The 21,840-nt window shown below is 48.1% G+C and overlaps 1 protein-coding gene across 5 annotated transcripts in view; it reads left to right on the top strand.

The window, feature by feature from the left end:
- The window catches only part of SPAG5 (sperm associated antigen 5), a 417,322-nt gene that overhangs the window by 293,726 nt on the left and 101,756 nt on the right, over positions 1–21,840 (top strand). For all 5 annotated transcript variants that reach the window (XM_063955870.1, XM_063955871.1, XM_063955872.1 and 2 more), the window contains exons 15-18: positions 1,878–1,992; positions 13,202–13,335; positions 13,573–13,741; positions 16,574–16,676. In XM_063955870.1, coding sequence (XP_063811940.1) covers positions 1,878–1,992; positions 13,202–13,335; positions 13,573–13,741; positions 16,574–16,676 — 521 coding nt within the window. The remainder of the gene's footprint in view (positions 1–1,877; positions 1,993–13,201; positions 13,336–13,572; positions 13,742–16,573; positions 16,677–21,840) is intronic.

The following is a 21,840-nucleotide window of genomic DNA, read 5'->3' as shown; positions in this document are numbered from 1 at the left end:
TTGGTGCGAGGAACGCGCCTGCGGAGTTCCACGTGGGACGTTTCCTGCAGGCTGGTGTGGATAAGGGCTTACGTCTGGATTCCATTAAGGCCCAGATTTCAGGTCTCTTAATTTTCTTCCAAAGTAATTGGCAGTATTGCCAGAAGTTCAGACCTTCTTGCAAGGGGTGTTTCACATTCAACCTCCTTTTGTGCCGCCCACGGCACCCTGGGATTTGAATGTTGTGTTGGAATTTCTCCAGTCCTCCTGGTTTAAACCTCTGATGATGGTTGAAGACATGTACCTCACATGGAAGACGGTGATGTGATTGGCCCTGGCTTCGGCTAGGTGTGTCTCAGAATTGGGGGCTTTATCGTGTAAAAGGTCCTTACTTGGTCTTTTATGAGGACAGAGCGGAGCTCAGGACTAGGCTGCAGTTTCTGCCAAGGGTCGTCTCTGCGTTCCACTTGAATCAACCTATTGTGGTTTCGTCATTTTCTGACACTTCTGCTCCACTGGAGGCATTGGATGCTGTGCGAGCCTTGAAGATCTATGTCAAGAGAACGGCTCGGATCAGAAAGACAGATTCCTTGTTCATGCTTTATGATGCACAGAAAAAAGGTTGTCCTGCTTCAAACAGTCCATTACTCGTTGGCTTAGGCTTACTATTTACTATCCAACAGGCCTTTGTGTCGGCAGCCTTACTTGTTCCACAGTCTCTGAAGGCCCACTCTACAAGATCGGTGGGGTCTTCCTGGACGGCTGCCCGTGGAGTCTCTGCCTTGCAACTATGCCAAGCTGCTACCTGGTCGGGGAAGAACACCTTTGTGAAGTTCTACAAGTTTGATACCCTGGCCAAAGAGGATTCCCAGTTTGGGCAGACAGTGCTGCAGATGTCTCTGCACATTCCCGCCCGTTCTAGAAGCTTGGGGACGTCCCCATCGTACTAGATTCCCCCAATATCCCTTATGGATGCAGGAGAAAATAGGATTTTAATTGCCTACCAGTAAATCCTTCTCTCGTAGCCCATAAGGGATATTGGGCTCCCGCCTCAGTGCGTTGACTTTCTGCATGTTATCTCTTCTATGGTTACCTGTTCAGCTGTTGCTGTCTTGTTACCAGCCGGTTGTTTTATGTTAATGGTGAGTAAATCTCACCACTCATTTTTATGTTCCTTCTCTCAAGTATGTCCTTTCTCCTTCGGGCACTATTTTACCTATAACTACTTGTGGGAGGGGGCATGGAGGGGAGGAGCCAGCACATCCAGTGGAAGAAATTTAAATCCTTTGGACCCCGTCTATACCCCATCGTACTAATTCCCCATAATCTCTTATGTACTACGAGAAAAGGATCCTATTTTATCTATGTTGGCATTTAAATTTTTACATTTTTGACATTATTTTGACTGCTGCCCTTTTGACCCTATCGATCTCATGTCCATGTCAACCTTTTGGTTGTTGACCTTTTGACCATATCAACAGTATGACCGTTGACATTTTGGCATTGACCTTATGACGGTCTAGATTTTCGTTGTTGACACTTTGGCTGCATCCCAATGCAGCCCACAGAATAACAGCCTCCTTTTTGTGTAGTTGGAAGGGTATGGGTTTCAGGTTTTTGAAAATGTCTTTAGTTTAGGATCTCTGTTGCTCAGCGGTAGTGCATGTACCACTCTTATGGTTGGTGGTTGTACATGGCACATTAGAGGTTTATAATGGCCCAAATAAAACCTTGCCTTCATATTCTTTGTAATGGGATTTTTACTTCCTCAATAATGTCTTCATTTGGAAAGCACTAATTAGATGTTTTATGTAGAAATCTGTGCAACTATAGATACTATACACTATATTGTATTTTTTGTTGTATTTCCTACCTCTCCCCATTACACCAAAATACAGCTTGGAGCGGAATTTATCAGAAGCTTTAAGCCAAAAGAAAGACCTGCAGACACAGCTCAAGGTGCTGAAAAAAGAAAATGCTTCTCAAATAGCATACTATACAGAAACCCTCGAGGTGAGGATTCTCATTGGGTCATGGTTATTCGTCGTTTGTCTTTTCCTTATTTGTCAGGGGTTGCTGGGGGTTATAAGGCGGCATACAGCTGGAGTACTTTTACAATATTTAATTATACTTTACTGCAGGGCTCAGCAAAACCCAGGGGCCTGTTGTCATGGACCCTAGATATTGCTTTCTGGCTACCAGATTATGCAGGGTGGGGGGATGCCCTTCCTCTGTAGCCCCAGCAGCTCAAGCAGATTTTAATGCAGCAGCCATATCATGCACAGGAGTGCTGCGCTGACTGCTGTGCCTGTCTGTTCCAACCTACGCTGATTGTTGTACCTGTCTGCTGCCTCCAAACTCCGGCTGCGTAGAGCACTCCGATAAAAGGATCTATGCATGGCTGGGGATTGTAGCTTTGGAGTGGGTAGTGATGTGGCCACAAGGCGGCGTGGGGGGGGGGGGGGGGGGGATTGTTTGCCCAGAGGTGGGTGCAAAGGGGTGGTTTGCCTGGTGATTGTGTGTCAGTGGGGGTTGGTTGCCTGTGTGTGGGGGAGAGGAGGGGGGGTTTAGCCGCTCATTAATGCGGCCATGTAGGAGGGTTGTTATTTTCCAGCGGTGTGCCTGCGGAGGGCTGGTTTTCGTTTGAGTATCCCCTTAGTTGTGTGTGGTTGGTTTGCCCTGGCGGGTGGGAGGAAGCTGCACAGTAATGCAGGGGGTTTTCAATTGTTGGTTTGTTTTTTGGGGGGGAAGGGGGGGGATATGGAGACGCGCAGCTTCTAACCGGGGGCGGAATGCGCTGCGTCTCAGTACACTGTACACAGTACCCATACTGGCAAAAACAGCCTTAAAACGGTTTTCTCCCCATTTTAAGCACCAGATTACCTCAGCCAGTATAAAAAAAGTGGGAAGACCACGCACCATTGAAGGGGCGGGGCCTTCACCATGAGTGGATCCAGCAGCTCACCAGCGCCATTTTCCCTCTGCAGTGGACACAGAAGCTGACTGACAGGGACACGCAGCTCCTCCGGAGAGACTCCAGATTACCTCAGCGGTACCAGGGGTCCATAGCGGGGGGGAGCGATTATTAGTGAACGAAGGGGCTAATTCAGTAAGGATAGCAAATTCTGCTAATCGGCAGAATTTACTATCCTTTTGCACGCATGCTGGGGGCCACCCAGCATGCTGATCGGTGCCTCCCCCCTGCAACAACCAGAAATTGCGATCGCCTCGCGGTTTCTGCTTGTCAGCAGGAACTACGATTGACTCCTGCCAGCGCAGCTTAGCTGCGGCCGCAGGAGTCCTGGGCGCCATCTTACCTGTCGCGGCGGCTGCGTGTGATGTAATGCCACGGCCGCACCCCTGACACGCCAACGTTCGCACCGCACTGCCCACTGTACGGGACATCCTGCCCCCGCAACGCTCAGTTTCCTCCCTGTAAACGAAGTGTTGCCGCCCCGCGACCGCCTCTGCCTGATTGACAGGCAGAGGCGAACGCATTTTTTGCGGCCTCCAGCAGAAAGTGCAGACGCATGCGCAGTACGGCTCGCTGCGCATGAGCCCGCAGCACCACTGCAAAAAATTCAGTTTGGATCGTGATTTGCGATCCAACCTGAATTAGCCCCTAAGTTCCCTATCAGGGTACTTAGTTTGCGACCCGGCTAAGCTTGGCATTAGCGATAAGGGCGCAGTGGGGGCTTGCTGCAAATAACTGTGTCTCCTTGAAAGGCTCTTTGTGGGTTAATTGTGCTTAACCTTTGTGTGTGTGTGTGTGTGTGTGTGTGTGTGTGTGTTGTGTGCTGTCACATTTACATTATGTCAGTCAAAGAGTGTGTTTCTTGTACAGCAGAGTGTTCCTCTTCACCAGGGGGCTTCACTATTGGATACTCAGAGCAGTACACCTTCCCAGAATAGCTGGGCTCAACCGGAGTGGGTTAATTCCATTAAGGCAATGATCTCCAGTATTTCTACGAAATTATCCCACAATGAGAAATAGACGCAATACTTAAGACAGACTGTGGATGAGTTTGAGTAGAGACCCAGTCCCCAAACCAGCGTCTCAATCCCCTCCCATTTGTCCGCAAAAACGATCTCTGGCCCATATCCTGCAGCCGGACTCTGACGGGTCAGACATGGAGGTGGGTGAGATGTATTTGGAGAGGCGGATACCACTCTGTCACAGGGAATAGAGACTCTTATAGAGGCTATCAGAGGTGTCAGAGGAGTGTGAGGAATCTTATTTTAATGTAAAACAGAAGTCTGTTTTTCCTGCGTCAAAGGAATTGAATACCCTGTTTGAAGAACCGTGGGTTAATCCTGATAAGAAATGTCAAATTCCTAAAAGGTTGCTCTCATCTTTTCCTTTTTCCTCTGGAGGATAGTAAAAAATGGGAAAATCCACCGATAGTGGACGCATCAGTCTCTAGGCTAAAAGACACGTCTGATCGTAAAATTGAGACTACACTCAAATCATTGTACACCGCTGCTGGGGTGGCCCAGAGACCCACTATTGCATGTGCGTGGATCACAAAAGCCATTACTAAATGGTCAGGTAACCTGATTGAGGGGTAAGATTCCTTGTCTAGGGGGGATGTTGTTTTACTCCTGCAGCATATACTGGACTCTGCGAACTTTATGGTGGAAGCCATAAATGAGATAGGTTTGCTTAATGCGTGCACCACCGCTATGGCAGTGTCCGCACGCAGGGGCTTCTGGCTATGCCAGTGGACTCCAGGAAAGGCGTAGAAGGGCCTACCATTCACAGGAGAGGCATTGTTTGGAGATTAACTAGATAAATGGATCTCCAAAGCTACTGCGGGTATGTCTACGTATCTTCCTTCCGCAGCTCCCCCATCTAGGAAAGCTTATTCAGCCTCAAATTTAATCCTTTCGGACGGCCAAATTTAAGGACAAATCCAGAGGTGCTTCTACGGCCTCCAGAGGCGCAAGAAGTAAACCATGCAAACCAGCAACTGCAGGTGCTCAAGAACAGAGCTCAGGCTCTGCTTCCTCAAAGCCTTCAGCATGACCGTGAACTGCGATGCCTGGAGGGCTGTTAGGTGGGAGCCCGATTAAAATTATTCAGTCACATCTGGTCAAGTTCGTGCCGGGATCCTTGGGTCATAGATCTTATTTCTCAGGGCTACAGACTGGAGTTCCAAGAGCTCCCACCTCACAGATTCTTCAAATCAGGCTTACCATCTTCACAAGAGGCAAATATAACTTTACAGCATGCCATCCAAAAACTGGTACAGACTGAAGTGATTGTTCCAGTTCCACCTCATCTGCAAAACAAGGGGTACTATTCCAACTTGTTTGTAGTACCAAAACCGGACGGTTCGGTACGGCCGATTCTGAACCTCAAGTCCTTGAACCCGTTCTTAAGAGTGTTCAAGTTCAAGATGGAGTCTCTGAGAGCGGTGATCTCAGGTCTGGAGGAAGGGGAATTCCTAGTGTCTCTGGATATCAAGGATGCGCGTACCTTCACCTTCAGATCTGGCCGCCTCATCAGGCTGATCTTCGGTTTGTACTGCAGGACTGTCACTACCAGTTCCAGGCCCTGCCATTTGGTCTCTCCACGGCACCGAGTGTATTCACCAAACTGATGGCAGAGATGATGTTTATACTCCGCAAACGGAGTGAATATAATTTCTCTAGCATCCATAAGGGATATTGGGGACACATTAGTACGATGGGTATAGACGGGGTCCAAAGGAGCCAGTGCATTTTAAATTTCCTCAACTGGGTGTGCTGGATCTTCCCCTGTATGCCCTCTCCCACAGGCAATTTATGAAAAAGTGTTCTCAGGAGAGGATGCACACTTTGCTAGCTCCAGAGTTTTCTCCGGTTTATTTTAAAATTGTAGTTCTTTTTTCGGTATGATGTTTGGGAAACTGCATACCTGTGCCGTGGGAGTTGGGGTGGGGGGGGGGCGGTCACTGTCCACCGTCCTCGCGAGGTGCAGAGCCGCTTCCCCGCTGTGCCTTGGCTGTCGCAACCGCAGCACACCGCACTCCTTTAACACTACCTGAAGGTGATCGTTGGTGGGGGGTAAAAAACGGGGACCTGGGTTATCAGGATTAACCCACGGTTCTTCAAACAGGGTATTCAATTCCTTTGACGCAGGAAAAACAGACTTCTGTTTTACATTAAAATAAGATTCCTCACACTCCTCTGCAGTGTGGAATCTCTTCCCTTTACAGGTGAATGGCTCTTCGGAGGCGAATAGGACGCTTGGATCTCCAAAGTTACTGCTGGGAAATCTGCGTTTCTTCCCTCGGGCGCTCCGCCTTGTTGACGTCTACTCAGTCCTTTCGGTCCACCAGATTGCGATCTAGGGCCAGGGGTGCATCAAATGCAGCTAGAGGCACCAGGGGTAAACCTAAGAAACCAGCCGTTACCGGCTCTCAAGAACAGAGCACCAGTTCAGCTTCCTCAGCATGACGGTGCCCGCCCACCCCGGGAGGATCTCGAGGTGGGAGCCCGGTTATGTCACTTCAGCCACATCTGGGAAAGTTCCTGCCAGGACCTTATTTCTCAGGGTTACAAGCTGGAGTTCGACGGTGCGCCTCCCCAACGATTTTTCAAATCGAGTTTACCAACTCTGCAAAATATGCGTGTTACGCTACTACAGGCCATCACAAAGTTGGTCCAGTCCCAAGTCATTGTTCCAGTACCCCTGCAATAGCAAGGACAAGGTTACTACTCCAGTCTGTTCGTTGTGCCAAAACCATATGGGTCTGTGAGGCCAATTTTGAATCTGAAGTCTTTAAATCCTTACCTAAAGGTTTTCAAATTTAAGATGGAATCTTTTAGAGCAGTGATCGCAGGCCTTGAACATCAGGAATTCCTAGTGTCCCTGGATATCAAGGACGCCTACCTCCATGTCCCAATTTGGCCTCCTCATCAGGCCTATCTGAGGTTCGCTCTGCTGAAGATCACTACCAGTTCCAGGCGTTACCCTTTGGCCTGTCAACAGCTCCGAGGGTGTTCACGAAGGTGATGGCGGAAATGATGTTCCAGTTTAGGGTCCAGGGGGTTACCGTGGTCCCTTACCTGAACGATCTCCTGATAAAGGCGAGTTCCAGGGAGCTCCTACTGCTCCATATAGATCGCACTATCCAACTTCTGTCACACCACTGGTGGATTCTCAATCTACAGAAGTCCCACCTGGAGCCATCTCAGCGGCTCCTGTTTCTGGGATTGATACTGGATACTGTAGCGCAGAAAGTGTTCCTCCCAGAGGACAAAGTGAGAACTCTCCAGGAAAAGGTTTGCATGGTTCTCCAACCGACTCGAGTTTCCATTCATATTTGCATAAGATTGTTGGGAAAGATGGTAGCATCGTACTAGGCCATTCAGTATGGAAGTTTCCATGCCAGACTCTTTCAATTGGACATCCTGAACAAATGGTCTGGTTCCCATCTTCAGATGCACCGGATGATTCAACTGTCAACCCAGTCCAGGATTTCACTCTTGTGGTGGCTGCAGTCTTCCAGTCTCCGGGAAGGTTGACGCTTCGGGATTTAGGGTTGGATCCTCCTCTGGTCTGCCCAAGAGGCCCTACTTACGAGCAACATCCTGGAACTACGGGCCATCTACAATTCTCTGATTCAGGCCTCCCTTCTGCTCCGGGATAGGGCAATCCAGGTCCAGTCGGACAACGCTACGGCTGTGGCGTACATCAATTGACTAGGTGGGACAAAAAGCAAGGCCTCCATGCAAAAAGTATCAACATTACTGACACACCACCTGAGCAGGTTGAGGAGGCGCTTACTTCACAGACCATAAGAAAGCCTCGCTAATCTTTCCTGCGTCTAAAGAATTAAATGCTTTATTTGAAAAATCCTGGGAAACCCCGGAGAAATAATTCCAGATCCCCAAGATTGTTCTGGTTGCTTTTCCCTTCCCGGAGGAGGATAGAAAAAGATGGGAAAACCCACCCATCGTTGACGCATCTGTCTCCAGACTGTCAAAAAAGGTAGTTTTACCTATCCCTTGATCTACTGCGTTAAAAGAACCGGCTGATCGTAAGAGTACACTACGCTCTAATCCATATACACTGCTTCAGGGATGGCGTTAAGGCCTACTATTGCCTGTGCATGGATTTCAAAAGCTATAGTAAAGTGGTCAGGCACATTACTAGAAGACTTAGATACATTGGATAGAAGTGACATTGAACAGTTTTTACGTAACATAAAGGTTTCTGCGGGGTTCATCGTGGAATCCATGAAGGACATGGGTACGCTGAATGCACGGATATCTTCCATGTCGGTCTCAGCTCGCAGGGGACTCTGGCTACGCCAATGGTCGGCAGACGCGGAATCCAGGAGAAGTGTGGAGAACCTATCCTACACAGGTCAGGCTCTGTTTGGGGAAGCGTTGGATGCGTGGATTTCCACGGCAACCGCGGGTAAGTCGCCTTTTCTTCTCTCAGCTACACCTTCTACGAAGAAACCCTTTTCTTCATCTGCATCGCAGTCCTTTCAGACCGCTAAGACAAAAAGTCCTTGCCCCCTGCCACTTTCTTTAGAGATTGGTGTGCAAAATCCAAAAAGCCTGCACCTGCATGCTCCCAGGACCAGAATCCTGCTTCTGGTTCCTCAAAATCCTCAGGCTGTGCGGTCCACAGTCATGCTGGAGGACGGTCTGGTGGGTGCAAGGCTCAGACGTTTCAGCCACATCTGGGTGTCGTCCGGCCTGGACCCCTGGGCACAGGATATTGTATCCCGCGGGAACAGACTGGAGTTTCAAGAACTCCCGCCTCACCGATTCTTCAAATCAGGCTTGCCAGCTTTACTGACAGACAAGGCTGTCCTTCAGGAAGCCATTAAAAAATTGGAAAGGTCAGCGGTCATTGTTACAGTTCCACCGCATATGCAAAACAAGGGTTACTATTCAAACCTTTTTGTGGTACCGAAACCAAATGGTTCGGTCAGACCGATTTTGAACTTGAAATCGTTAATCCCTTATCTGAGGGAGTTCAAGTTCAAAATTGAGCCTCTGAGAGCGGTGATCTCAGATCTAGAGGAGGGAGAGTTTCTGGTATCCCTGGATATCAAGGATGTGTACCTCCACATTCCGATTTGGCCGCCGCACCAGGCTTATCTCAGGTTTGCACTGTTAGACAGTCACTATCGGTTTAAGGCACTGCCATTTGGTCTCTCCCTGGCACCGAGGGTGTTCACCAAGGTGATGGCAGAGATTATGGTTCTCCTCCACTGACAGGGAGTGAACATAATTCCATATCTGGAGGATCTGCTGATAAAGGCATCGACCAGGGAGACCCTGTTGCAGTCCATTGCTCTCACAACTCGTCTGCTCAGGGAACATGGTTGGATCCTGTACCTTCCGAAGTCACATTTGGAGCCGACGAAGAGATTGTCTTTTCTGGGGATGATCCTCGACACGGAAGTGCAGAAGGTGTTTCTACCATAGGAAAAAGTGTTGGTGATTCAAACAATGGTCCAGGATGTCCTGAAACCAGCCAGGTATCTGTTCATCATGCATTCGCCTTCTGGAGAAGATGGTTGCCTCCTACGAGGCTCTACAGTATGGAAGATTTCATGCTCGATCCTTCCAACTGGATCTCCTAGACAAGTGGTCGGGTTCTCATCTACATATGCACCTGAGGATACGTCTGTTGCAGAAAGCAAGTATTTCACTCCTCTGGTGGCTGCAATTATCTCACCTTCTGAAAGGCCGCAGGTTCGGGATTCAGGACTGGATCCTTCTAACCGCGGATGCAAGTCTCCGGGGTTGGGGCGCAGTCACTCAAGGGGAAACCTTCCAAGGAAGGTGCTCAAGTCTGGAATCCAGTCTTCCAATAAACATTCTGGAACTAAGGCTGTGTGCAACGGTCTTCTCCAAGCGGCACATCTTCTGCGAGATCGTGCCATTCAAGTACAGTCGGACAATGTAACGACGGTGGCCTACCTCAACCGTCAGGGCAGAACGAAGAGCTGAGCTGCAATGTCAGAGGTAACGAGAATCATCCTATGGGCAGAAAAACACGCGTTGGCGCTGTCAGCAATTTTCATTCCGGGAGTGGACATCTGGGAAGCAGACTTCCTCAGCAGACACGATCTCCATCCAGGAGAGTGGAGCCTCCATCCAGAGTTGTTCACGGAAGTGACACATCTTTGGGGGGTTCCTCAGATAGACATGATGGCCTCCCGCCTCAACAGGAAGCTTCGGAGGTATTGTTCCAGGTCGAGAGACCCGCAAGCAGTGGCGGTGGACGCTGTGGTGTCTCCGTGGGTGTTCCAGTCAGTGTACGTTTTTCCTCCACTTCCACTCATTCCAAGGATTCTAAAGCTCATAAGGAGAATAAGAGTTCAGGCAATCCTCATTGCTCCGGACTGGCCAAGAAGGGCTTGGTACGCAGATCTTCTGGGTCTACTGCTGGAAGATCCGAGGCCTCTTCCTCTTCGGGAGGACCTGTTACAACAGGGGCTGTTCGCTTAACAAGTCTTACCATGGCTACGTTAGATGTCATGGAGGTTGAACGCCATATATTAGCTCGGAAAGGCATTCCGAACAAGTTTATCCCTACCCTGATACAGGCTAGGAAAGGAGTAACGTCTAAACATTACCATCGCATTTGAAAATAGTATGTATCTTGGTGTGAATCCAAGAAGTTTCCTACGGTGGAGTTTCAACTGGGACGGTTTCTCCTCTTCCTGCAAGCAGGTGTGGATATGGGCCTGAGGTTAGGATCTGTAAAGGTCCAGATTTCGGCCCTTATCCATTTTCTTCCAGATACAGCTGGCTTCCCTCCCTGAGGTTCAGACTTTTTTTTAAAGGGGTTCTGTACATCCAACCTCCCTTTGTGCCGCCTACGGCACCCTGGTATCTTAACGTGGTGTTACAGTTCCTCCAATCTAATTGGTTCGAGTCTCTACAGGCAGTTGAAGTCAAGTGTCTCACGTGGAAGGGTGTCACTTTGTTGGCCTTAGCTTCTGCTCGACGTGTGTCTGAGTTGGGGGTTTAGTCTTGTAAAAGCCCCTATTTGATCTTCCATGAAGATGGAGCTGAGCTCCGGACTCGTCAGCAGTTCCTTCCAAAGGTTGTGTCTGCTTTTCATATCAACCAACCTATTGTGGTGCCAGTTGCTACTGACTCCTCAATTCCGTCAAAGTCCTTGGATGTTGTAAGGGCTCTGAAAATCTATGTGAGGAGGACTGCTCGTCATATAAAATCGGACTCTCTGTTTGTCCTGTATGATCTCAAGAAACTTGGGTGTCCTGCTTCTAAGCAGACGATCTCTCGCTGGATCAGGTTAACTATCCAGCATGTGTATTCTACGGCAGGACTGCAGTGTCCAAAATCTGTTTAGGCCCACTCTACTCTTAAGGTGGGTTCTTCCTGGGCGGCTGTCCGGGGTGTCTCGGCTTTACAGCTTTGCTGAGGGGCTACTTGGTCTGGGTCAAACACGTTTGCTAAGTTCTACAAGTTCGATACTTTGGCCTCTGAGGACCTTAAGTTTGGTCAATCATTTCTGCAGAAGCCTCCGCGCTCTCCCTCCCGTTCTGGTAGCTTTGGTACATCCCCATAGTACTAATGTGGACCCCAGCATCCTCTAGGACAAAAGAGAAAATAGGATTTTAATTACCTACCGGTAAATCCTTTTCTGGTAGTCCGTAGAGGATGCTGGGCGCCCGGCCAGCGCTTCGTTATCCTGCAGTTATACTTTGTTCAGTACTGCTTTGTTCTTAGTTAAGTACTGCGTTATTACTTGGTTCAGTTATGCTATTCAGCTGTTGCTGAGTTTTCAAGCTTGTTAGCTTGGTTTGCCTTGTTTGTGTGAGCTGGTGTGAATCTCGCAACTATCTGTGTAAAATCCTTCTCTTGTAGTTGTCCGTCTCCACGGGAACAGTTTCTAGACTGAGTCTGGTAGGAGGGGCATAGACGGAGGAGCCAGCCCACACTATTAAACTCTTAAAGTGCCAGTGGCTCCTAGTGGACCTGTCTATACCCTATGTATTAATGTGGATCCCCCAGCATCCTCTACGGACTACGAGAAAAGGATTTACCGGTGTCTTTCAATAAAATTTTTGTTATAAAGTATAACATCCTAGGGCTCCAGCGTCCAACAAAACAAACCGTGCATGCGCCAGCATTACTCCTGCAAGGTACGCAGGGAGTGAATGTACGGCGCAGGCGCGGAAGTGACAACTGCAGCCGAGGGAGACGTACGTTATGGGAGGACGCGTATCACCAGAAGGGTGAGATAACGCACTCCCATAACCAAGACAGCAGGCTTAGTAAATGCACCGGAAAAGAGGACACACTTCACCAAGATAATGTGGTGAAGCGGGTCCCTGCATACAACGAACGAAAACGGCATTTTAATAAATCTACACCACAGTCCCTTGGGGGTTTTTTTTACCTGAGAGGGGAGTAAGAGGTGTCCTGTTTGCCCATCCCCCACCCCTGAGTGCGCTTACAACCTAGTTGACTGCCTGTCTCAGGCTGCCTGCTCTTCTCTACCCTCCACAGAGACATGTTGGGCAGCCATTTTATGTGCCTGCCTCAGCCCTTCTCCGGAGAATAGCTGGGCCTGTATCCCTGTATACCTAACTCTAGTCAGTCAGGTTATACATTGAGCTCCTTCCTGCTCTGTCATGACTGGTTTGTTCAGCACTATTTGCACATTGGTTTAAAAAATAAATGTAAAAAAAAGTGCATTGAATGTTCTGTGTGCATGTTATTGCAGGTAATATGCAGTAGCTTACCAGCTTGCAGCTCCCAGTTAGCTTCCCATAGTAGTATTTCTCCAGACGAGACCCTACCATCTGCCATACACAATGGTGGCTGCAGTTCGCCAGTCTGCACAACTGTTGGCGCCGCTGTCAGCACCTTTCCCTCACAACTAGATAGATTGCGCAGGTAGAACCATCAATTGTTCACATTTTTCAGGTCTCATCACAGAATCACAAGAGAAATAATTAGCTCCACCTGTGGATCTTTGTTAGTGAGTAAGGAATACACCTGTGAACTGCTAGGTGACCTGGAAAACATGAACTGTTGGGTCTTTGGGGGCCAAGCTTTGGAACCACTGCTGTAGAGTATCCCTTGTAAAAAATTCTTTACTACTATAAAAAGACTCTGTACATATCCCATCCCATATAATATTTATTGAATAGTCAAATGGGCTAATAATTTTATCACATCTCTACACTTACTACTGCAAATGTCTAACCAGGATTTTTTGTTCAATTAGTTTCTTGAACGGGAAAATGGTGTATGTCGGGAGCAAGTTTCCGAGACTGAATCCCAGCTGAAAACACATCATCTTACATTGCTGGAACGAAACTTTCAGTGTGAAAATTTGAAGGACACTGTCAAAGAACTACAGTAAGTACATACACCAGACTGTGACAATCATACAGGACATAACGGTCTGGTGTGGGAATGGATTGCTTTGCTCCTCATCTGTAGTGATGAGCGTTGCCTGTAATGAGTATTACCGCTACATCCCCTGTAGCAGTTATGCTAGGTTGTCCTTGTTCTCTACAGTACATATAGCTTCTGGTTATGGGAACAAGGAGAGATTGTCCAATGCTGAGACTTTTTACTTTACTCTTTTCACAGGACAGAAGTAAATGAGCTGCATGAAAAGTTGTCTAACACAAAGGATGACGCTCAGAACATGGTCACCAAAATGTCCAAAGAAATCTCAGATTCGTCCGAAGTGGTGTCAAAAATCAGATCACATCTTCTGGAGCATATAGAAAATCGGAGAGAATCCGCAAATGGAGAGGTACAATGTTTACAGTTCTAGGTTGTTGTTTTTTTGTTACACATTAACACACGGGTCAATTTTTTATAATGTTTGGGAGTGCTTTTGTAGAGACCTCCCATCCCTCACCTCCAAAAAATCGATATGTCTGAAAGTTGTCCCTGTGCCGTTATGCGAGTAGGAAAATATAAATAAATAGGAACATTCTGATCATTGAAGCACAAGTAGAAGGTACTATAAGCCATAGCAACAAATCAAATGATCATTGTGTCTTTTTTTCCCCTGGCAAAGCTTTAGGTCTGGTATGTGCCTCATAATCTACTATATAAAAATGAAACTCTGTCATTATGTTCTTCTGTCTGTTTTTCTATACAAATCCACAGTTTATAAGCGAAGATCGTGAAATTTCCCATACAAGCGTATTAAAACATGGCGGACGCAACTAAAACAATTTGAAATCCCTAGCACCCCTAGGGGGGCAGACAGCAGCACAGTTTATATCAGGAGACAGCATAACTCCGGAATTGCTGGACCCATATACTCAAAAATTGGTACACATATGCCTTCCAATCTGCCAACAAACACTGTGGGGGGAAGACACCCCTAGCACCCTTAGGGGTGGAGCAGCAGCACTGAGTATTTCACCAGACAGCATAACTCTAGAATGCCAGCAGCAATTTACAACAAACTTGGTACACATATGACTTACACTCTGGAAACAAACACTTTGGGGGTCAGACACCCCGAGCACCCCTATGGGTGGGACAGCAGCACAGAGTATGTCAGCAGCCAGCAAAACTGTGGAAGGCCTAGAGCAATTTACACCAAACTTGGTACACATCTGACTTCAAATCTTGGAACACACTCTGTGGGGGTTAAACACTCCGATCACCCCTAGGGGTGGGACAGCGGCACAGCGTATTTCAGGAGGCCGCAAACCTATGGAAGGCCTGGACCAATTTACACCAAACTTGGTACACATCTCACTTGCAATCTGGGAACAAACTCTGTGGGGGTTAAACACTCCTATCACCCCTAGGGGTGGGACAGCGGCACAGCGTATTTCAGGAGACAGCAAACCTATGGAAGGCCTGGACCAATTTACACCAAACTTGGTACACATCTCACTTGCAATCTGGGAACAAACTCTGTGGGGGTTAAACACTCCTATCACCCCTAGGGGTGGGACTGCGGCACAGCGTATTTCAGGAGACAGCAAACCTATGGAAGGCCTGGACCAATTTACACCAAACTTGGTACACATCTCACTTGCAATCTGGGAACAAACTCTGGGGGGTTTAGACAACCCTAGCACCCCTAGGGGTGGCACAGAGTATTTCAGGAGATAGCATAAATACCGAATGGCTAGACCAATTTACAACAAACTGGGTACACATATGACTTACACTAGGGAAAAAAACAATGTGGGGTTCAAACACCGCCAGCACCACTAGGGTTGGGACAGCAGCACAGAGTATGTCAGCAGACGGCATAACTGTGGAAGGCCTGGAGCAATTGACACCAAACTTTGTACACATTGGGCTTACAATCTCGAAAACACCCCTAGGGGTGGGATAGCGGCACAGAGTATTTAAGGAGACAACATAACTCCCGAATGGCTAGACCAATTTACAACAAACTGGGTACACATATGACGTGTGTACACACGATGAGATAAATCTGTGAGATTTTGACTATATAGTCAAAATCTTATGAAAAGTTAGTGCATATCTCATGGTGCTAGGCAGCTTGCGATACAGATTCGATCCCGATGCGCGCTCCCGTGGGGTCGGTATCGTAAGGCTAGATAGACTGTGCAGGCAAGTCAATCTTGACTATCTAGTGTACTATCTAGTACAAAGTATAGTCAAAATTGGCACTTAGTCAAAATCGTACATAGACGAAATCTGAAGCACAGATAGTCAAAATCTGTACTATCTGGGCTCTGGGGGAGTTCAAGGGAAATCGCATAGTCAAAATCAAACATAGCAGGGATCTCACCGTGTGTACACTTACACTCTGGAAACAAACAATGTGGGGGTCAGACACCGCTAGCAACCCCTAGGGGTGGGACAGCAGCACAGAGTATGTCATCAAACAGCATTACTGTAGAAGGCCTGAAGCAATTTACACCAAACTTGGTACACATCTGACTTACAATCTGGGAACAAACTCCGTGGGGGTTATACACCCCTACCACCCCTAGGGGTGGGACAGCAGCACAGAGCATTTCAGGAGACGGCATAACTCCAGAATGCCTAGACCAATTTACAACAAACTTGCTACACATATGACTTACAAGCTGGGAACAAACACTGTGGGGGTAAGACACCCCTAGGGTTGAGGCAGCAGCACAGAGTTTTTTAGCAGACAGCATAACTCTGGAATGCCTGGAGCAATTTATCCCAAACTTGCTACACATATTACTTACACTCTGGGAACAAACACTGTGGGGGTAACACACCACTGGCACCCCTAGGGGTGTGCCAGCAGTACAGAGTATATCAGGACATGCATGATATGTCAGTGATGACAGGGCTGCATGTGACAGGGGCAGTGACCTTATGTGAGGAGGGGAATGGAGATAGCACGAACCCACACACTGAGAGTTATATGGTGGAAGTAGCACGGTCCCCCAGCAGCACATTGGGTTTTCATTTTATTGATGTGTATAACATTTGACATGCTTTTTTATGCTATGTTATTTATACTGTGTGTTTAATATTTAAATTCTTTTTTGTAAACAAACATTCAAACATTCTTAAAATCCCGGGCAACGCCAGGTACTCCAGCTAGCATATACTACATGCAGAACCTTAATGTTGTTGTCTTTTTTTTTTTTTTTTTTTGCAGACTAAAGCAGTTTTATTTGGTCCACATACACCTGGTGGGAGTCTTGTCCTTCATAATAATTTCCATGAGGAACACATGAATGCTACTAATTTGAATGCAACAGGTCGGAATTTGACAAATCTATTAAATTCAGATTTCTTATTTTCCTTCTTTTTTTTTTTCATTAAGGGATGTTGATTTGTCTTGGATAGTTCTCTTTAATCCAACGGGGGGACACTGGCCATGGGATATAGCTCCTCAATTAGGACTTTAGCACTTTAATGGTTCCTTATAATGCGAGATCTCATTTACCATGTCCGACCAGCGCTCCATGGTTGGCTCAGCTCAGAAACAGGTTGAGCAGCTGTTTTGTGCAACCACGGATACGAATTTTGATTACAAGGTGCTGTACACTGCAACTCTGAGTATACCCACATGAAGGAGCTGCGTTGGGACATCCCCATGGTCCAGTGTCCTCCAACTGGATGTGTGAGAAAATTTGATTTTATATATCAGGGGTGAGGTTTCTCTATTAGTTTTATTTCTTCTGGCTCTGTCTTGTGGGCCCTTGTTAGTAATGTAAGGGATTTAGCTGAAGGAAGGGAATATTGAAGAGGGAAAACAAACTATTTGGTTTTATTTAAAGTGCCAAAGTCCCAATGGAAGGTTTTATATCTTCAAATGGTCCAGTGTCTCCCAATGGATTCAGTATCCAGTAGAAGTATAAAATTCCCATTATTAATATTATTATTATTATTATTAGAATTTTTATTTTATGTTTTGTGCTCATCATCTTCAGTAGCTTTTTATCTCCCTTTCTGAGACTTGGGGGGTCATTCCGAGTTGATCGCTAGCTGAAAATGTTCGCTGCGCAGCGATGATGCAAAAAAAGGCACTTCTGTGCATGCATATGCGGCGCAATGTGCACGCGCGATGTACTTTTACAATGACTGATGTCGTTTTACACAAGGTCTAGCGAAGCTTTTCTGTCGCACTGCTGGCCGCAGAGTGATTGACAGGAAGAGGGCGTTTCTGGGTGTCAACTGAAAGTTTTCAGGGAGTGTTCGAAAAAACTCAGGCGTGCCAGGATAAACGCAGGCGTGGCTGAGCGAACGCAGGGCGTGTTTGGGATGTCAAAACAGGAACTGAACAGTCGGAAGTGATCGCAAGCGCGGAGTAGGTCTGAAGCTACTCGGAAACTGCACAATTTCTCTGACGTCCTAGTGGATGCTGGGACTCCGTCAGGACCATGGGGGATTAGCGGCTCCGCAGGAGACAGGGCACAAAAATAAAAGCTTTAGGACTAGGTGGTGTGCACTGGCTCCTCCCCCTATGACCCTCCTCCAAGCCTCAGTTAGGTGTTTGTGCCCGTCCGAGCAGGGTGCAATCTAGGTGGCTCTCCTAAAGAGCTGCTTAGAAAAAGTTATTAGGTTTTTTATTTTCAGTGAGTCCTGCTGGCAACAGGCTCACTGCAACGAGGGACTTAGGGGAGAAGAAGTGATCTCACCTGCGTGCAGGATGGATTGGCTTCTTAGGCTACTGGACACCATTAGCTCCAGAGGGATCGAACACAGGCCCAGCCATGGAGTCCGGTCCCGGAGCCGCGCCGCCGACCCCCTTGCAGATGCCGAAAAGTGAAGAGGTCCAGAAACCGGCGGCAGAAGACTTTTCAGTCTTCATGAGGTAGCGCACAGCACTGCAGCTGTGCGCCATTGTTGTCAGCACACTTCACACCAGCGGTCACTGAGGGTGCAGGGCGCTGGGGGGGGGCGCCCTGGGCAGCAATGATAATACCTTGTTCTGGCTAAAAATACATCACATATAGCCCCTGGGGCTATATGGATGTATTTAACCCCTGCCAGGTCTCACAAACACCGGGAGAAGAGCCCGCCGAAATAGGGGGCGGGGCCTATCTCCTCAGCACACAGCGCCATTTTCCTGCACAGCTCCGCTGCGAGGAAGGCTCCCAGGACTCTCCCCTGCACTGCACTACAGAAACAGGGTAAAAAAACAGAGAGGGGGGGCACTTTTTTGGCGATATTGATATATTAAGCTGCTATAAAGGAAACAACACTTCTGTAGGGTTGTTCCTATATATTTATAGCGCTTGGGTGTGTGCTGGCAAACTCTCCCTCTGTCTCCCCAAAGGGCTAGTGGGGTCCTGTCTTCGATAAGAGCATTCCCTGTGTGTCGGTACGTGTGTGTCGACATGTATGAGGACGATGTTGGTGTGGAGGCGGAGCAATTGCCGGTAATGGTGATGTCACCCCCTAGGGAGTCGACACCAGAATGGATGGCTTTGTTTATGGAATTACGTGATAATGTCAGCACGTTACAAAAATCAGTTGATGACATGAGACGGCCGGCAAACCAGTTAGTACCTGTCCAGGCGTCTCCGACACCGTCAGGGGCTGTAAAACGCCCTTTACCTCAGTCGGTCGACACAGACCCAGACACGGACACCGAATCTAGTGTCGACGGTGAAGAAACAAACGTATTTTCCAGTAGGGCCACACGTTATATGATCACGGCAATGAAGGAGGCTTTGCATATCTCTGATACTGCAAGTACCACAAAAAGGGGTATTATGTGGGGTCTGAAAAAACTACCTGTAGTTTTTCCTGAATCAGAGGAATTGAATGAAGTGTGTGATGAAGCGTGGGTTAACCCCGATAGAAAACTGCTAATTTCAAAGAAGTTATTGGCATTATATCCTTTCCCGCCAGAGGTTAGGGCGCGCTGGGAAACACCCCCTAGGGTGGATAAGGCACTCACACGCTTATCAAAACAAGTGGCGTTACCGTCTCCTGAAACGGCCGCCCTCAAGGATCCAGCTGATAGGAGGCTGGAAACTACCCTGAAAAGTATATACACTCATACTGGTGTTATACTGCGACCAGCCATCGCCTCAGCATGGATGTGCAGTGCTGGGGTGGTTTGGTCGGATTCCCTGACTGAAAATATTGATACCCTGGATAGGGACAGTATTTTATTGACTATAGAGCAATTAAAGGATGCTTTTCTTTATATGCGAGATGCTCAGAGGGATATTTGCACTCTGGCATCGAGAGTAAGTGCGATGTCCATATCTGCCAGAAGAAGTTTATGGACGCGACAGTGGTCAGGTGATGCGGATTCCAAACGGCATATGGAAGTATTGCCGTATAAAGGGGAGGAATTATTTGGGGTCGGTCTATCGGATTTGGTGGCCACGGCAACAGCCGGGAAATCCACCTTTTTACCGCAGGTCCCCTCCCAACAGAAAAAGACACCGTCTTTTCAGCCGCAGTCCTTTCGTTCCTATAAGAACAAGCGGGCAAAAGGACAGTCATATCTGCCCCGAGGCAAAGGAAAGGGTAAGAGAGTGCACCAAGCAGCTCCCTCCCAGGAGCAGAAGCCCTCCCCGGCTTCTGCAAAGCCCTCAGCATGACGTTGGGGCTTTACAAGCGGACTCAGGGGCGGTGGGGGGTCGACTCAAGAATTTCAGCGCACAGTGGGCTCACTCACAGGTGGACCCCTGGATCCTGCAGGTAGTATCTCAGGGTTACATGTTGGAATTCGAGAAGTCTCCCCCTCGCCGGTTCCTAAAGTCTGCTCTGCCAACGTCTCCCTCAGACAGGGCGACGGTATTGGAAGCCATTCACAAGCTGTATTCTCAGCAGGTGATAGTCAAGGTACCCCTCCTACAACAGGGAAAGGGGTATTATTCCACACTATTTGTGGTACCGAAGCCGGACGGCTCGGTAAGACCTATTCTAAATCTGAAATCTTTGAACCTGTACATACAAAAATTCAAGTTCAAGATGGAGTCACTCAGAGCAGTGATAGCGAATCTGGAAGAAGGGGACTTTATGGTGTCCCTGGACATCAAGGATGCTTACCTGCATGTCCCAATTTGCCCTTCACATCAAGGGTACCTCAGGTTCGTGGTGCAAAACTGTCATTATCAGTTTCAGACGCTGCCGTTTGGATTGTCCACGGCACCTCGGGTCTTTACTAAGGTAATGGCCGAAATGATGTTTCTTCTGCGAAGAAAAGGCGTATTAATTATCCCTTACTTGGACGATCTCCTGATAAGGGCAAGGTCCAGAGAACAGCTGGAGGACGTAGTAGCACTAACCCAAGTAGTGCTGCAACAGCACGGGTGGATTCTGAATTTTCCAAAATCTCAATTGACCCCGACGACACGTCTGCTGTTCCTGGGAATGATTCTGGACACGGTTCAGAAAAAGGTGTTTCTTCCGGAGGAGAAAGCCAGGGAGTTATCCGAACTTGTCAGGAACCTCCTAAAACCAGGAAAAGTGTCTGTGCATCAATGCACAAGAGTCCTGGGAAAAATGGTGGCTTCTTACGAAGCGATTCCATTCGGCAGATTCCACGCACGAACTTTTCAGTGGGATCTGCTGGACAAATGGTCCGGATCGCATCTGCAGATGCATCAGCGGATAACTTTGTCTCCACGGACAAGGGTGTCTCTTCTGTGGTGGTTGCAGAGTGCTCATCTGTTAGAGGGCCGCAGATTCGGCATACAGGACTGGGTCCTGGTGACCACGGATGCCAGTCTGAGAGGCTGGGAAGCGGTCACACAGGGAAGAAACTTCCAGGGAGTGTGGTCAAGCCTAGAGATGTCTCTTCACATAAATATACTGGAGCTAAGAGCGATTTACAATGCTCTAAGCCTGGCAAAACCCCTGCTTCAGGGTCAGCCGGTGTTGATCCAGTCGGACAACATCACGGCAGTCGCCCACGTAAACAGACAGGGCGGCACAAGAAGCAGGAGGGCAATGGCAGAAGCTGCAAGGATTCTTCGCTGGGCGGAAGATCATGTGATAGCACTGTCAGCAGTGTTCATTCCGGGAGTGGACAACTGGGAAGCGGACTTCCTCAGCAGACACGATCTACACCCGGGAGAGTGGGGACTTCATCCAGAAGTCTTCCACATGATTGTGAACCGTTGGGAAAAACCAAAGGTGGATATGATGGCGTCCCGCCTCAACAAAAAACTGGACAGGTATTGCGCCAGGTCAAGAGACCCTCAGGCAATAGCTGTGGACGCTCTGGTAACACCGTGGGTGTTCCAGTCAGTGTATGTGTTTCCTCCTCTGCCTCTCATACCAAAAGTACTGAGAATTATACGGCAAAGGGGAGTAAGAACGATACTCGTGGCTCCGGATTGGCCAAGAAGAACTTGGTACCCGGAACTTCAGGAGATGCTCACGGAAGATCCGTGGCCTCTACCTCTAAGACGGGACCTGCTTCAGCAGGGACCGTGTCTATTCCAAGACTTA

This window comes from Pseudophryne corroboree, chromosome 2 (assembly GCF_028390025.1).
Source record: "Pseudophryne corroboree isolate aPseCor3 chromosome 2, aPseCor3.hap2, whole genome shotgun sequence".
NCBI classification, from domain to species: domain Eukaryota; kingdom Metazoa; phylum Chordata; class Amphibia; order Anura; family Myobatrachidae; genus Pseudophryne; species Pseudophryne corroboree.
Note: the sequence above shows the minus strand (reverse complement) of the source record. Positions and strands in the feature narration are given on the sequence as shown.